Raw genomic sequence first — 15,303 nt, 5'->3', positions numbered from 1 at the left:
AGAGAGAGAGAGAGAGAGAGAGAGAGAGAGAGAGAGAGAGAGAGAGATGTATCAAGCATGGTGGGAGCACAGGGAAGAAATGCATAACCTGAAGAGTAGAACAGGAAAAGCTTCCTAGACAGGCGACATTGAGCTGTAGTACAGGGGATGGGAGAATTTGCTAGCTAGAAAACAGTGGAGGGCATTCTATACAGAAGGAATAGCAATGTGAAAAGGCCAATCTTCCTGAAGAGGCAAGGCATGTTCAGAAATGGTGATAGGGTGATCAGGTGAAAGGGGCATGATGAGAGGTGAGAGTCTGAAGAAGGGAAGCTGTAACAGTACTTATGAAAAGAGGAGATTGTAACATCCACTGTCAGTCCTGGGGATTAAAAGTCAGAAGGGTCACAGTGCAATCTATTTGAGAAATGTCACACAAAGAAAATAGGAACCCAGTGGAAATGCTGCAATGCTGTGTCCTGCCAGGAGCACTTCAGGTGTTATGTAAATGATGCTTTGGGTTGCAGGGTTCTCAAATGAATGGAACCATAAGATGTGTAGCTCTACAGCTCAAGCCATGAGTTTGGGGACAGCATGGGTAGCTTCTGGATGCAATTTGAAGGAAGGTGCTAGGAAAGGGACAGGTGATGGGATGCCACCGATTAGAGAGCAGTTTGGCCACAAGGCTGGGAGTTTGGCCAAATGGTAGGACAGAGTGCTTCTGGGAGGGCAATTTGAAATGAAGCTTGAGGGAGGCAGGACATCAGTATTATCATGTGGCCTTGGAAATAACTGCTAGACATGTGTATTTGGCTGGAGAGGATTGGAGGCTTGAGTACTTGGAAGTGGGGAGCAGGGGACAAGAATATCTCTGCCCTACAGATTTGAGGTGGTTGGAAAATGACAACTGGCTTCTTTCCAGTTGTCAGAAACCCAGCGAGGCACTTTATATATGTTGTCTCATTTCATTTTCAACACACAACTTACAAGGGAGATACTTTACTACTCACATGTCATAAAGGCAGAAACCAGGCTGGGAGAGGTTAGGAAGCTTGCCCAAGTATCCCAGCTAGTGAGAGGCTTCATGTGGTTTTATTTTTTATTTTTTTAGTTTTTTTAAAGATTTTATTTATTTGAGAGAGAGAATGAGAGAGAGAGAGAGAGAGAGCACATGAGAGGAGGGAGGGTCAGAGGGAGAAGCAGACTCCCTGCTGAGCAGGGAGCCCGATGCAGGACTCGATCCTGGGACTCCAGGATCATGACCTGAGCCGAAGGCAGTCGCCCAAACAACTGAGCCCCCCACCCTTTTTATTTTGAACCATTTCTTTCTTTTTTTAAAAAATATTTTATTTATTTATTTGAGAGAGAGGGGGGGTTGAGAGAGAACAAGCAGGGGGAAGGGCAGAGGCAGAGGGACAAGCAGACTTCCCACTGAGTGGGGAGCCTGACATGGGGCTTGTTTCCAGGACCCTAAGATCATTACCTGAGCAGAAGGCAGATGCTTAACCGACTAAGCCACCCAGGCCCCCGATTTTGAAACATTTCAAAAAAGTTGAAACATAGTACAACAAACATATACTTTTTATCAGAGGCATCTGCTATTAACAGACTGTGCTTTGAGCCACAACATCACCCCATCTCCTCTAAGGTACTGGTTGGGATACAACTGGTATAAAAGACAAAATCTGAGATCTAATAGAAGGAAGTCATGGAAAAAGGAGAGATTTAGGAGAAATCTACAGATGACTGAAGAAAGCATGACAATGTATGGACATCTTAAAGCCAGAGATAGAATAGGTAGAACAGCCATCGACTGCCCAACTTCTGTCAGCGGACCAGGGCCAGGAAAACCACTGGTGATGGAAATGGAAGGTCGTCCCCAGAATCCAAGCACTGAATGAAAACAACAGGTTTTAAAATGGGCTATACATTTATATCTATACATATATTTAGCCAACATTCATTCAGTGCTAACCATGCTGTGCTAGCTGTTTTTTAAAAAAACAAACACGTTCTGCATTCTTTAATGCCTCAGAACCCACAATATAGGCTCCATGCCAAATGGTGAGTGTTCCCACCAGATGAGGGAGAGGAGTTACTTCCTCTTTTCTCACCTTCTGGATGCATACACATAGCCCAGACTGAAGAAGAAACATGGAGGTTTGCTTGAAACAATCAAGAGCTTGGAACACTGAATGATCAAGGCTCAAATCCTGATTCTACTACTTACTACACGATTTCCTCCGTGAAATGGACACAGCCTTACCAAATTCAAAAGGCTGTGAGAACATTATGTATCGTTCAAAATTAGTTCTGACATAAGCAGTGTCCGTCACACCCCTTCTAAGTCAAAACAGGGAGAGGCAGACCAAAAGACAGAGATTGAAGCCAAAGACCTTGCCTTGATCTGTTTTTAGTTCCAGAATTCAGCATTGGAGCATAGGACTATATTTTATTTATTGATTTCGACCAGGCTCCGCAGGTGGATTTAAGATGGTAGTCGTATCCTCCCGGTAATATCAGAGCACTCTCCTTCAGCGAGGGCGGGGGCGGAACGACACACACGTTATGAGGTTAATATTCCGCCGTGGTGTGTGGGGGGCAGTAGATACAGATTACAGATTTCACACAGACGGCAATCAAGCAAGCCAGATTTGAAGAATCTCGTTCGTCTGTCCCACCACGCAGCCAACCGGGGTGTCACTGTGGGTACTATTCTGAGAGGAGACCCTAGGAGCGGTCTCCGGCTCGCAGCTTGTTCATCTCCTACCGCAGCGCAGCTAGTGGACTCAGATCACAGACTGCACGGTCGCGTGGCCTTCAGGAAACTCACAGTCCAAGCCGGGGTAGCGCCTTAGCGCGCGCTGGGGACCAGAAATTGTACTTTTGGGGCTTCTTCGGTGAGCGGGGTCCGAGGGCGGGGTCTCCCAGGTGGCGGGAGTGGGTGGGTCCCAGCGCGTTTCCGGTCGCAGGCGCGCTCAGGAGGCGGGCGCGCCGTGGGCCACGTGCGCAAAGCCATATGGGAAACGGGGCGGTGCGAGCAGTGCGCGCGCAGCTGGCCGGTAGTGGCGGCGGAGATGGAGGAGGGTGGCCGGGACAAGGCTCCGCTGCAGCCTCAGCAACCCCCAGCGACGGCACCGGGCGTCGCGGACGAGAAGCCGAGCGGCAAGGAGCGGCGGGATGCCGGCGACAAGGACAAAGAACAGGAGCTGGTGAGGCGCGGCCCCGGGACCCGGCGGAGGAGGCCGCGGGGCTGAGTCACCGCGGCTCCGCAGGCCTTGGGCACGACTCTCAACGGCCCCGCAGCCTCCGGGAGAGTGCGGATGGGGCGATCCTCGGGGGTCCTGGCACTCTCTGCCCCTCATCTTCCTTTCCGCGCTGTCGCCTCCGCCGACCCCACTAGCCCTCACCACCGACTGGTGAGATGGGCCCGGGCTGGTCATTGTCAACCCCTGTTTTTAGTACGGCATTCAAGCAGCCTGGTCGAGCAGCCAGGGTGCCATTCCTGCTCTCTTTCCGTGTCCACCTGGTCCCTCCTAAGGAGGCAGGCTCACTCTCTACCTTCCCCAGGGTGAATGGGAGGAGGATGTGTTTGGGATTTCTTCTCTTGATGAACTTCTTCCCCCAACCCTCAGTCTGAAGAGGACAAACAACTTCAGGATGAACTGGAGATGCTCGTGGAACGACTGGGGGTGAGTCATGATGTTGACATGAGTGGGTACATATTTGGATCTTTCCTGCCTGTTTGTTTCATTCTATTTGGGGGCAACAATTGCTCTATGAGATATAAGGAAAGACGGACTGTTTAGGGTTAGCGTTGTGACGATGTTGTGAGAGAAAAGAATTACAAAGGATATTTGAAAGATTCTGTAGCTTTTTTCTTCAACTCTTAACTGGGATCATTTGTTTTTGTACCAGGCAATGAGCAGGGAGTTGGGGAATCACAGATGAGTAAGACACAGTTACTTTCCTAGGGGAGTTGTTAATTAAACACTTCTGGGTTATGACTTGAGAGATGTGACTCTGAGCTCTAACATCTGATCAGGAGAAGGACACATCCCTGTACCGACCAGCCCTGGAGGAACTGCGGAGGCAAATTCGATCTTCTACAACTTCGATGACTTCAGTGCCCAAGCCTCTCAAATTTCTGCGTCCACACTATGGCAAACTGAAGGAAATCTATGAGAACATGGCCCCCGGGGAGAATAAGGTAAACTGTTTCAGAAGATGGTGGAGGCCTAGCTTAAAAGTTCCTTTTCATCTAGACCGTGGGGTTCATGGGGAGTCAGAGGAAGCCTAACAGACCTCTGAGATCCAAGCCGGTTGACCTGAGCTATAATAGTCGAAATACTGGCATAAGAGCTGAGAGGAGGATTGCCTTCTCAAAATACACTGTTTCTGTCCTTTATGGTGGATCTTGGGATTTCTTTTTTGTGATTTTTTTTTTTTTTTTGAAGTAATCTCTGTGCCCAGGGCGGGGCTCGAACTCACCACCCCAGGATCAAGAGCACATGCTCTACTGACTGGAGCCAGCCAGGCGCCACTTGTGATCTATTTTAGATTTATGTTTAACCTTGATTTTTCTGTTTCCTTCATACTCCGTGTGCATTCACTTGTTTCCTTTCTAAAATAAACCCCTGGGGCGCCTGGGTGGCTCAGTCGGTTGAGCGTCCCCGGGGTCCTGGGATCAAGCCTGTGTCAGGCTCTCTGCTCGGTGGGAGCCTGCTTCTCCCTCTCCCTGCCGCTCCCCTTGCTTATACTCCCTCTCTCTCTCTAATAAATAAATAAAATCTTTAAAAAATAAAAAACAAACCCCTAGTTCAATCATTTCTCTATTAGTACAGGGGTAATCCAGGAAATCTGCAGTCAACATAGACAACTGCAGCAGTCTCCTAACTGTCTGCCTTCTTTTTGATCTTGACTTTTACAGGTTGTTTTTCATGTAGCAGTCACAAGGATCTTTTTAGATTGTGAAAATGTTCTCTGCTTAAAACCTTTTAATAGTTTATTATTGCAACTAGGATAAAACTCAAGAGTCTCCATCTTTCTCCATTCTCCCCTTGTTATAATTTTTCAGCCATATTGGTTTAAAAGGGAGATAACAACACCAACCTTAGTTATCTTGAGGCTTAGCTTACATAAAGTATGTAAATTTCTAACACAAAGATTGGTGGATAGTTACGACTTAACTTGGGGAATAGCGACAGTAGTCTTAACTCCATAATGTCCACTCCCCTTACCCTGGATTTGACTTGAAAGCATTGGTTTCTTTACAGCGTTTTGCTGCTGACATCATCTCTGTTTTGGCCATGACCATGAGTGGGGAACGTGAGTGCCTCAAGTATCGGCTGGTGGGTTCCCAGGAGGAATTGGCATCCTGGGGTCATGAGTATGTCAGGTAAGACCTTTCCTTCTTGAGAATCCAAAGGGGTTCTGAGACGTAATTGTGAGTTCTGTCTTGGAGTACGAGAGTATTGCATTTCCCAAACACTGAATTCCTTAGGCCACGGAAGTGCTTCCTGTGAAGCTGTACCCCCCTAATGGTCTTGGGCTATCCGTAGGCATCTCGCAGGGGAAGTGGCTAAGGAGTGGCAGGAGCTGGATGATGCGGAAAAGACACAACGGGAACCACTGCTGACCCTGGTGAAGGAGATCGTCCCTTACAACATGGCCCACAATGCAGAGCACGAGGCCTGTGACCTGCTCATGGAAATTGAGCAGGTGGATATGCTGGAGAAGGACATCGACGAGAACGCATATGCAAAGGTCTGCCTTTATCTTACCAGGTGAGTGAACGTGGTGGCGGTGGCTGGAAGGCCTGGCCTCCCCAGCATTTTTCTCTCAGTTGTGCCTCCTGTGTTCTCTCAGCATCATTAGCATCAGGCTGCAGTTGATTTGTTGAGCTCTGTGAGCTTGTTGAGGAAGGAGACTTCATGTCTCCTTGGTAGTCAAGCATCTAGCAAAATGCCTGGTATATAGTAGGCATTCGGTGTTCATTTTGAGGCGAATTAAATGGGGTAAATGAATGTCTGGAACTTCCTGACTGCTTTGTTAATATCTATCTTTGTAGTTGTGTGAATTACGTGCCTGAGCCTGAGAATTCTGCCCTCCTGCGATGTGCATTGGGTGTGTTCCGAAAGTTCAGTCGCTTTCCTGAAGCTCTGAGATTGGCGTTGATGCTCAATGACATGGAGCTGGTAGAAGACATCTTCACCTCCTGCAAGGATGTGTATGTAGGGAGGAATCTGGCAAAGGAAGAGATGAGCTCATGGATGGGGCATTTGCATGAAGAGCTGGGACCTGTAGTTTCTGGTTAAGGCTGGAGGGACTTTTCTTAATGGATGGGGGCTGAGCAGATGTGATGGCTCTCTCCCACAGGGTAGTACAGAAGCAGATGGCATTCATGCTTGGCCGGCATGGGGTGTTTCTGGAGCTTAGTGAAGATGTGGAGGAGTATGAGGACCTGACAGAGATCATGTCCAATGTACAGCTCAACAGCAACTTCTTGGCATTAGCTCGGGAGGTGAGACTCTTTGCCCTTTTCCATCAAGGCTTTTTTGTTGGTTTGTTTGTGGTTCTACCTGGCATTTCACCTCCCTGACTATAACTTTGACTAGACTCTCCTTGGTTAGAATCGCCATTCAGTGGGATAGCAGAAGGGACAGTGGTGGCGGAATAGTGGGGGAGCAGTTGTGACTCTCTGACTTCTCTTCAGCTGGACATCATGGAGCCCAAGGTGCCTGATGACATCTATAAAACCCACCTAGAGAACAACAGTGAGTAGTCATCTCCATGTGTGTGAGGACTGGAGGAGTCTTTTTTTTTTTTAAGATTTTATTTATTTGAGAGGGAATGAGAGACAGAACAGACAGAGGGAGGAGGGTCAGAGGGAGAAGCAGACTCCCCGCTAAGCGGGGAGCCCGATGTGGGACTCGATCCCGGGACTCCAGGATCATGACCTGAGCTGAAGGCAGTCGCTTAACCAACTGAGCCACCCAGGCACCCAGGACTGGAGGAGTCTTAATTATGCCCCTTGTATTTGGAGTGATGGCTTGGCCCAACATGTTTATCTATCCCATAGAGCTAAAAATTCACACATACCTTTTCTCCAAGTCACTGTTGGGGGCATAGATAGAGGATCCCAAGTGGCCAGTTCAGAGCCAGAGAGCAGCCACCGTGCTGTGTTCCTTCCTTGCCCTACTCTTACCTTTTTTCCTTTTCTTTCCTCTCCCTCCTGTGCAGGGTTTGGGGGCAGTGGCTCTCAAGTGGACTCTGCCCGCATGAACCTGGCCTCTTCTTTTGTGAATGGTTTTGTGAACGCCGCCTTTGGCCAGGACAAGCTGCTGACTGATGACGGCAACAAATGGCTTTACAAGAACAAAGACCATGGTATAACTTTGTGGCTACTTTATCTTTGTGTTGCCTTGTTCATTTCTATTATCCTTCTAGGTTCATGTGTTAATGTGACAGGGATCCCCAGGGCTATTTTTTTACAGAGCTCTTCGTAACAACTTTCTTAGGGTGGGACCATTTTAAGACTGACAGGTTTTTTCCTTGGTATAGGAATGTTGAGTGCAGCTGCATCCCTTGGCATGATTCTGTTGTGGGATGTGGATGGTGGCCTCACCCAGATTGACAAGTACTTGTACTCCTCTGAGGACTACATCAAGGTTGGTCTGGGCATAGCCCACTAATGGGGACATTCTCCTGCCATGTTCTAGGGCCCTCAGGGCCTCCTTTTCATTGATAAGGTGAACCTGGTTTTTAACTCCAGGTAAGGTGGAAATTACAGTGTCCGTTGTGGTGTGGAAGGTAGAGTAACCTGAGTGAAGAATCTGTTTGCATTTTGCAGTCAGGAGCCCTTCTGGCCTGTGGCATCGTGAACTCTGGGGTCCGGAATGAGTGTGACCCCGCTCTGGCACTGCTCTCAGACTATGTTCTTCACAACAGCAACACTATGAGACTTGGTTCCATCTTTGGGTAAGGCTTCTTGGTGCTTCTTGTGGGAGTACTCAACCTGTAAGCTTTGTGAAAACAGGAACTGGGTCCTTTTCACCTTTGTGTTGCCAAGGACTACCACCCTGTCTGTTGAGTATTTGGCCCTTGGTGACTATTGAAATGATGAAAAAATGACCAATCCTCTTTTTGTACCTTCCTTGTCCTGTCTTTGGCTGTGTGTCTGGGACTGCCTCTTCCTGGCTTTTTGCAGGCTAGGCTTGGCTTATGCTGGCTCCAATCGTGAAGATGTTCTAACACTGCTGCTCCCTGTGATGGGAGATTCCAAGTCTAGTATGGAGGTGAGGAGAGGCTGTTGGACATTTAGGGGAGGCAGGGAAGGTGCTCTGAGTCTTACCACTCTCTGTGATAAGTAGTGAAAGAAGTGTGTGTGGGTGTTTATGGGGGATGTGTGTATCACTTCAGTGAAATCTTTTGGAGCTGGAATTTTAAACCTCAGGTGGTATTGAGGCTAAAGAGCTAACATTTTGATATTGAGTTCCAGCCCTTGGGGTCCGTGAGGAAGTACTCAGACTAGAGCGGGGAGTAACTCAATCCAGCTTGGGATGGCTGATTCTCTCTCACTCATTGTTTTAGTCATTGGCTACCTTAAATTTTCTTTCTTTCTTTTTTTTAAAGATACATTTATTTTAAAGAGGGTTCGCATTCTTGCCCGAGTGGGGGAGGGGCAGAGGGAGAGCATCTCCAAGTTCAAGCAGACTCCCTACTGAGCGTGGAGCCCATCGCAGGGCTCAGGTCTCATGACTCATGAGACCATGACCTGAGCCCAAAACAAAAGAGTCGGACGCTTAACCAACTGAGCCACCCAGGCACCCCCATCCTTAAATTTTCTTAATTATGCAGTCGTTCTAGTGATGGATACATACAGTATGGTGGCTAAAAGCATAGCTCTCGTCAGAAAGACCTCAGTTCAAATCATGCCACCTCTGCTTATAAGCAGTGTGATCTCGGACACGTAACACAATCCCTTTAGGTTTCATTTTCCTCATCATTAAAAGAATAACAGCAGGACCTTTTTCATGGGGTTGTTGTGAGGGTTAAATGTTAATGTTAATTGTTTATAGTACACAGAACAGTTGGCATAGTGGCTGATATATAGTAAATATTCAGTGAGTGGTTCCTCTTGTTACTTTCTTTGACTTACCATCAGAAAGGCATTATTACCTAGTGTGGCCTGTAGGAATTGGCTGTCTTGAATCAGGATAGTTAAACAGCTATTTCAATAGCTTACCATGTATGATACTGATTTTCCTATCTCTAGGTGGCAGGTGTGACAGCTCTAGCCTGTGGAATGATAGCAGTGGGATCCTGCAATGGAGATGTCACTTCCACTATCCTTCAGACCATCATGGAGAAGTCAGAGACTGAGCTCAAGGACACCTATGCCCGTTGGCTTCCTCTCGGACTGGGCCTCAACCATCTGGGTGAGGGGATATCTCTCTGGGCAAAGGCCGACAGGAACTGGGTACAACAGGGAGGGCTTGTGTGTCAAAAACTGTGCTGGATGGGAGCAGGCGTCCTCGTGACGCCTTGAATCTGTCCTGTAGGCAAGGGCGAGGCCATCGAGGCGATCCTGGCGGCGCTGGAGGTTGTGTCCGAGCCGTTCCGCAGTTTTGCCAACACGCTAGTGGATGTGTGTGCCTACGCAGGTGTGCGCCTTCATGCTGCCCCGGTGACGCCTCACTTCTCTCTTGGACCTTTCTTCCTGTTTATTCTCCTTTCTCAGTTGTTCTGACCTGCTTTAGATTCTTCAGCTGCTCCTGTTCTTGGAATAAGCTTTTTTTTTGGGGGGGGGGGGGGGGGGGGTGGGGGGTGGGGGGGGGTGCCTTCGTTTTAGCCCCTCTCACCCTTACCACCGTGTTGCAGGCTCCGGGAACGTACTGAAGGTGCAGCAGCTGCTGCATATTTGTAGCGAACACTTTGACTCCAAGGAGAAAGAGGAAGACAAGGACAAGAAGGACAAGAAGGACAAAGACAAGAAGGAGGGCCCTGCCGACATGGGGGCGCATCAGGTTCTGTGGGCAGCCGGGTGCTCCTGATAAGTGTGCAGGCGGGCAGGGCGGCTGGGGCTGCGTTCGTTTCAGAGCCCCTCCAGGTGGTGCTGCGTGTTGAGAGGACGCGAGGCTGCGTTCTGTGCGGGAGCCCCCACAGGACAGCTGTTTCTTCTCACGCGGGGCTTGAGCCCAGGGTGAGCTGACTGGGCTCTGCGGCCTCTTGCATCGCAGGGAGTGGCTGTGCTGGGGATTGCCCTTATTGCCATGGGGGAGGAGATCGGTGCAGAGATGGCGCTGCGAACCTTTGGCCACCTGGTGAGTACCGCGTAGAGAAGGCCGGAGTATACTGGTGTCGGTGCCTGGAGTTCCCCAGAGGAGACTTTCCTGACGGGTCTTCTCGGCGGAGAAGTAGTCTTTTGGTGATATGCCTGTTCCCCAAAACGTGATTAAGTCCCCTTTTACTCATCAGTCTGCTCCTATAGCTGAGTTTGTTCTGCGCTTCCTGTGATGCTCTCGTTATTTTCTTTTATCGCCAGCTGAGGTACGGGGAGCCTACTCTCCGACGGGCTGTGCCTTTAGCACTGGCCCTAATCTCTGTTTCAAATCCACGACTCAATATCCTGGATACCCTAAGCAAGTTCTCTCACGATGCTGACCCAGAAGTTTCCTACAACTCCATCTTCGCCATGGGCATGGTGGGCAGCGGTGAGTATCGGTCAAAAAAAGATCAGAAGTAGCTAAAGGAATGTTCAAGGCCTTTTTTCCAAGTCCGTGCTGGTTAACACTTCCAGGTACCAATAATGCCCGTCTGGCTGCGATGCTGCGCCAGTTAGCCCAATATCATGCCAAGGACCCCAACAACCTTTTCATGGTGCGCCTGGCACAGGTAAAGAGTAGAGCTCTTTTCCTCTGAGTGTGCCAAGGGAGGTATCCGTGGTGATGGAAGGGGGGAGATGTAGTAACATGAGGGGGACTTTGAGTTTGTCTGGGAGGGAGGATGTGAATGAGTTGTGGGATTTCTGTATGGCCAGGTTAGGTGATGTCTCCTCAGATGTGACCTTTACTTTCTCTCTCTCTCTCTTTCTCTCTCTCTCTCTTTTTTTTTTTTCCCCCAGGGCTTGACACATTTAGGGAAGGGCACACTCACCCTCTGCCCCTACCACAGTGACCGGCAGCTTATGAGTCAAGTGGCCGTGGCTGGGCTACTCACAGTGCTTGTCTCTTTCCTGGATGTCCGTAACAGTGAGTTCCTGTCAAGACTTCTATAGTGGCACCCTTACTTAACCAGGGCCACCTTGTAATTTAGGAGCAGACTCCAACAAGTTAGTTCCGTACCACTCTGGGTTCCTGATGTTCTTTGGGCCTGTGAAGGGCCTTCTGAAACTCATCTCCCACATTTTTTGATCTGGCCTACAGAGATTTTTTTTTTTTTTTTTTTTTTGAGGATGAAATGCTGAGCCCAGTGTCTGTTCCTAAGTGACTGAGGGAAATTAATTATTAAGTCCGTAGTCTGTGGGCAGAATAAGGTGGGAGTATCTCTGGTATGTGGTATGGTGTATGAGGGGAGGGATGTGGGTTCAGCTGAACCAATAAGGGGTTCAAGAGTCAGGGCTGGAGTGGGGTCCCAAGGTTGAGGTCAGGCCATATAGAAATCCCACAACTCATGGGATGCATCTGACTGTTGTCCTCTGTTCTTCCCTCAGTAATCCTGGGCAAATCGCACTATGTATTGTATGGGCTGGTGGCTGCCATGCAGCCCCGGATGCTGGTTACGTTCGATGAGGAGTTGCGGCCATTGCCAGTGTCTGTCCGTGTGGGCCAGGTGAGGGGTTGAACAGATGGGAGGGCTCCAGAACTTGGAGAGTGCACACATACCTGCTTCTCTGAAACTGGTATGGGCACTGGGTTGTTGTTACACCCCCATCTGCTACACCCCCATTTCAATTTTCTCACCCTACAGGCAGTGGATGTGGTGGGCCAGGCCGGCAAGCCTAAGACTATCACGGGGTTCCAGACACACACAACCCCAGTATTGTTGGCCCACGGGGAGCGGGCAGAATTGGCCACTGAGGAGTTTCTTCCTGTCACCCCCATTCTGGAAGGTTTTGTTATCCTTCGGAAGAACCCCAACTATGACCTCTAAGTGGCTACCAGAGGCTCTGAGCTGCCACTGGTATGTCAGCGGACTGTGCTTCCTGCTGCCAGCCGTGGCCGCTGCTCCAGACCTTTGGGGGAATTGTTAACCTCCTGTTATTTTGTTACCGAGTGAGATAACTTTGTTGAATAAAGACCTTTATCCCCAAGGTCCCTCTATGTGTGTTTTCTGGGGTATTGTGGCTGGAGGCCTGACCGGGGTGGGGAGTTGATGTGAGAAGCCATTGTTTATAGCAGCTCTGAGCCTAGGCTAGCAGGGAGGCTGTCCTGAATGGAACAAATTAAACTCCTTGCCCTTCTCCCCTCCTTTCTTTCTTTTTTTTTTTTAAAGATTTTATTTATTTACTTGAGAGAGAGAAAGAATGAGAGATAGAAAGCACGAGAGGGAAGAGGGTCAGAGGGAGAAGCAGACTCCCTGCTGAGCAGGAAGCCCGATGTGGGACTCGATCCCGGGACTCCAGGATCATGACCTGAGCCGAAGGCAGTCGCTTAACCAACTGAGCCACCCAGGCGCCCCTCCCCTCCTTCCTAATCATCTTAAAATAGTGATGAATCCCATCACCACGGATACCTCCCTTCATCTTTAGGGGCATGGACCCTTGAGAAGCTGATCAGTGTAACGGATCTTCTTTCTAGGAGGTGCATATACACAAATTGTAATACAAACTGTTACAAATAACTTTCGAAGGGGCTGTGGATCCTCTTCCCACCCCAGCCCCACCAATGCACGCCCACCTCAACCCCGTCATTCCCTGACTTGGGGCCAAGGATCCCTGCTCCAAGAAGCAACGGAGTCAGCCTTACTTTCTAAACTTATGTACTACTGAATGAAGGGGACATCTTTTTTTTTTTTTAAGATTTTGTTTATTTGAGAGAGAGCATGAGAGCGGGATGAGGGGTGGAGGGAGAAGTAGACTATCCACTGAGCAGGGAGCCCAATGTGGGGCTTGATTCTGGGGCTCGGGGATCATGACCTGAGCCAAAAGCAGACACTTAACCGACTGAGCCACCCAGGCGCCCCTGAAAGGGACATCTTTATCTCCTGTGATCCTCTGTCTCTCTTGGAAGGCTGCTCTTGGAGAGATTTGATCACATCTACTTCTGTGCTGTCTTTGTAGAAATTGGGTGCACCAAAGAAGGTTGACCCCGACCTTCGTCTTAGTGTAGCAATGGGAAAAAGGAGTAGCCTCCTTCCTGGAATGCGGTCACCTTTGATCTTCAGTGCTCCTTCCTGGTGGGGTTGGTATGAGTATAGCTATGCTGCCAGCTGGGGCCTGGGCCCCTCTGGATGCGCTGCAGAGCATAGGGCCCTGCCAGGTAATCGTGGTAACTAACCAACACTCTCTGTGGGGTTAGCTTCCGAGCAGTGCCTGGCACTTACTAGGTCTTCGATAGATGTTGAAAGAATAATTATTCTACATACTTCAGAGATCTCAAAACAGCTTTGAGAGGTAGGTATTATCCCTGTGTTTTGGTGAGGAATATAAAGTTTGGAGAGAGGTTCAGTAACTTACTCAAGGTCACATGGTAAGTGTTGGAGCCAGGATTGGAATCTAAGTTTGTTTGACTCCAAAGCCTATGCCGTTATTACGTTAATCTGTGTCTGTAGCCTTGGAGCCTTGCAGACCCCCTTGTAGTCCAAGGTCTTGGCTAGCTGGAGAATGGCAACTTCGGATTAGTGTCTCTATTGTCTTCTCTCTCTTCTTACTTGGCAGCCTGTATAAAACCTGTACAAAAGTTGAAGTACTGGACTTGGGAGTCAGTAGACCTGTCAAACCCCTTTAATGGATCTTCTGTGGTCCTGAGCAAATCAGCCTGTCTGGTGAGCCTCTGTTACCTGTAAAATGGGGATATCGTAATTGCCTTCCTTGATACCCAATGGTGGTGATGTAAAGATAATTTGGAGGGGCGCCCAGCTGGCTCAGTTAGTGGAACGTGTGACTCTTGATCTTGGGGCTGTGGGTTTGAGCCTCATGTTGGGTGTTGAGATTACTTAAAAATAATTTTTTTTAAAAGATTTATTTATTTTAGAGACAGAGTGCGTGGTGGGGAGGGGCAGAGGAAGAGGGAGAGAGAAACTTAAGCAGACTCTGCACTGAACGTGGGACCCAACACAGGGCTCGATCTCACGACCCTGAGGATCACAACCGAACCAAAACCAAGAGTCGGGTGCCCCAAAAATAAAATGTTAAAAAAAAAAAATTAGAAAGTGATTTGTAGGGATGCCTGGCTGGCTCAGTAGGTGGAGCATGCGACTCAGTCTCAGGGTTGGGAGTTTGAGTGCCATGCTGGGTGTGGAGCCTACTTAAAAAAAAAAAAGAAAGTGATTTGTAAGTAGCAAAACAGTCTAAATAAAATAATTCGTTCCCAAATCAGTGATTGTGCTTTAGAGTAAAATTTTCATAATGACTCAACCTTTTACATTTCAGTCATTCATTCAGCAACAAATATCAATGGAGCTTTACTCTGCATTGGACATTATTTTAGTTTGTGTGGATGCAGAGATACCAGAAAAAAAGAAAACCCTATCCTCAAAAAGCTTACTTAATGGAAAAGAAAACAATTGTGATATATTGTTATCGATACTGTACTGGGGTGTGAGGAAAGTACCCTGGAATCATTGAAATAGAGCCTAAGTGCCTAGGTAGGTCAGGGGAAAATTTTGAGGGGAAAATGAGACCTGGAGGAAGACGAGTTTGTCCAGAGGAAAAGGGTAGAATATCGCTAAGGGAGTACAAAAAGAAGGAAAGCGGAAAAGCTATTTATTTTCAGAAACCACAGATAGTTTGCTTTGGCCAAGTGTACAGGGCCAGGAAAAAGTGTGGTAGGAGATACAGTAAAAGAGACACAGGCTCAGATCAGGTTTGGAAGAGCTTTGTTGTTCTCTCAATGGAGACCACTGAGTGAGAGCAGGAAAGTCATATCAGTTATCTGGGTAAGGAAGCTCACCATGGAGCCTGGGAGACCAGGCAAAGGAAATAAATGCTTGCACTAGGGCATTAGAGGTGGGGAAGGGCAGAAGAAAGATTTTTTTTTTTAAGATAATAGTACTTGAATTTGATCCAAATGACAAGAGGACCTGGTGACTGATTAGAGGTAGAACATGGATGGGAAGGAATGTAGGATGAATCCCAGATTTTCAGGTTGGGCACTATTCATT

The 15,303-nt window shown here is 48.4% G+C and overlaps 1 protein-coding gene across 1 annotated transcript; it reads left to right on the top strand.

Annotated features, from left to right (window-relative positions):
* Nucleotides 1-3,010: 3,010 nt before the first annotated feature.
* Nucleotides 3,011-12,292, top strand: PSMD2 (proteasome 26S subunit ubiquitin receptor, non-ATPase 2). The gene is made up of 21 exons (XM_025877490.2): nt 3,011-3,191; nt 3,615-3,671; nt 4,025-4,189; nt 5,256-5,377; nt 5,541-5,765; nt 6,050-6,208; nt 6,358-6,502; nt 6,695-6,755; nt 7,222-7,368; nt 7,543-7,649; nt 7,832-7,959; nt 8,189-8,276; nt 9,257-9,419; nt 9,543-9,644; nt 9,862-10,007; nt 10,221-10,304; nt 10,526-10,694; nt 10,781-10,875; nt 11,105-11,231; nt 11,693-11,811; nt 11,950-12,292. The coding sequence occupies exons 1-21, from the start codon at nt 3,057-3,059 to the stop codon at nt 12,130-12,132; spliced, it is 2,727 nt and encodes a 908-aa protein (XP_025733275.1). The 5' UTR covers nt 3,011-3,056; the 3' UTR covers nt 12,133-12,292.
* The last annotated feature ends 3,011 nt before the right edge of the window (nt 12,293-15,303 follow it).

This window comes from Callorhinus ursinus, unplaced genomic scaffold (assembly GCF_003265705.2).
Source record: "Callorhinus ursinus isolate GAN/ISIS: 27379988/994484 unplaced genomic scaffold, GSC_fseal_2.0 scaffold1, whole genome shotgun sequence".
Lineage (NCBI taxonomy): Eukaryota > Metazoa > Chordata > Mammalia > Carnivora > Otariidae > Callorhinus > Callorhinus ursinus.
The sequence above is the reverse complement of the archived record's forward strand: the minus strand, read 5'-3'. Positions and strand labels throughout refer to the sequence as shown.

What these genes read in the sequence shown, in the direction of transcription:
- PSMD2 (XM_025877490.2), top strand. Translation starts at nt 3,057, where the DNA reads ATGGAGGAGGGTGGCCGGGACAAGGCTCCGCTGCAGCCTCAGCAACCC. An exon ending in TGGGGTCATGAGTATGTCAG is followed by an intron (nt 5,378 to 5,540) that starts GTAAGACCTTTC and finishes GGCTATCCGTAG; the next exon opens with GCATCTCGCAGGGGAAGTGG. An exon ending in AGACTTGGTTCCATCTTTGG is followed by an intron (nt 7,960 to 8,188) that starts GTAAGGCTTCTT and finishes GGCTTTTTGCAG; the next exon opens with GCTAGGCTTGGCTTATGCTG.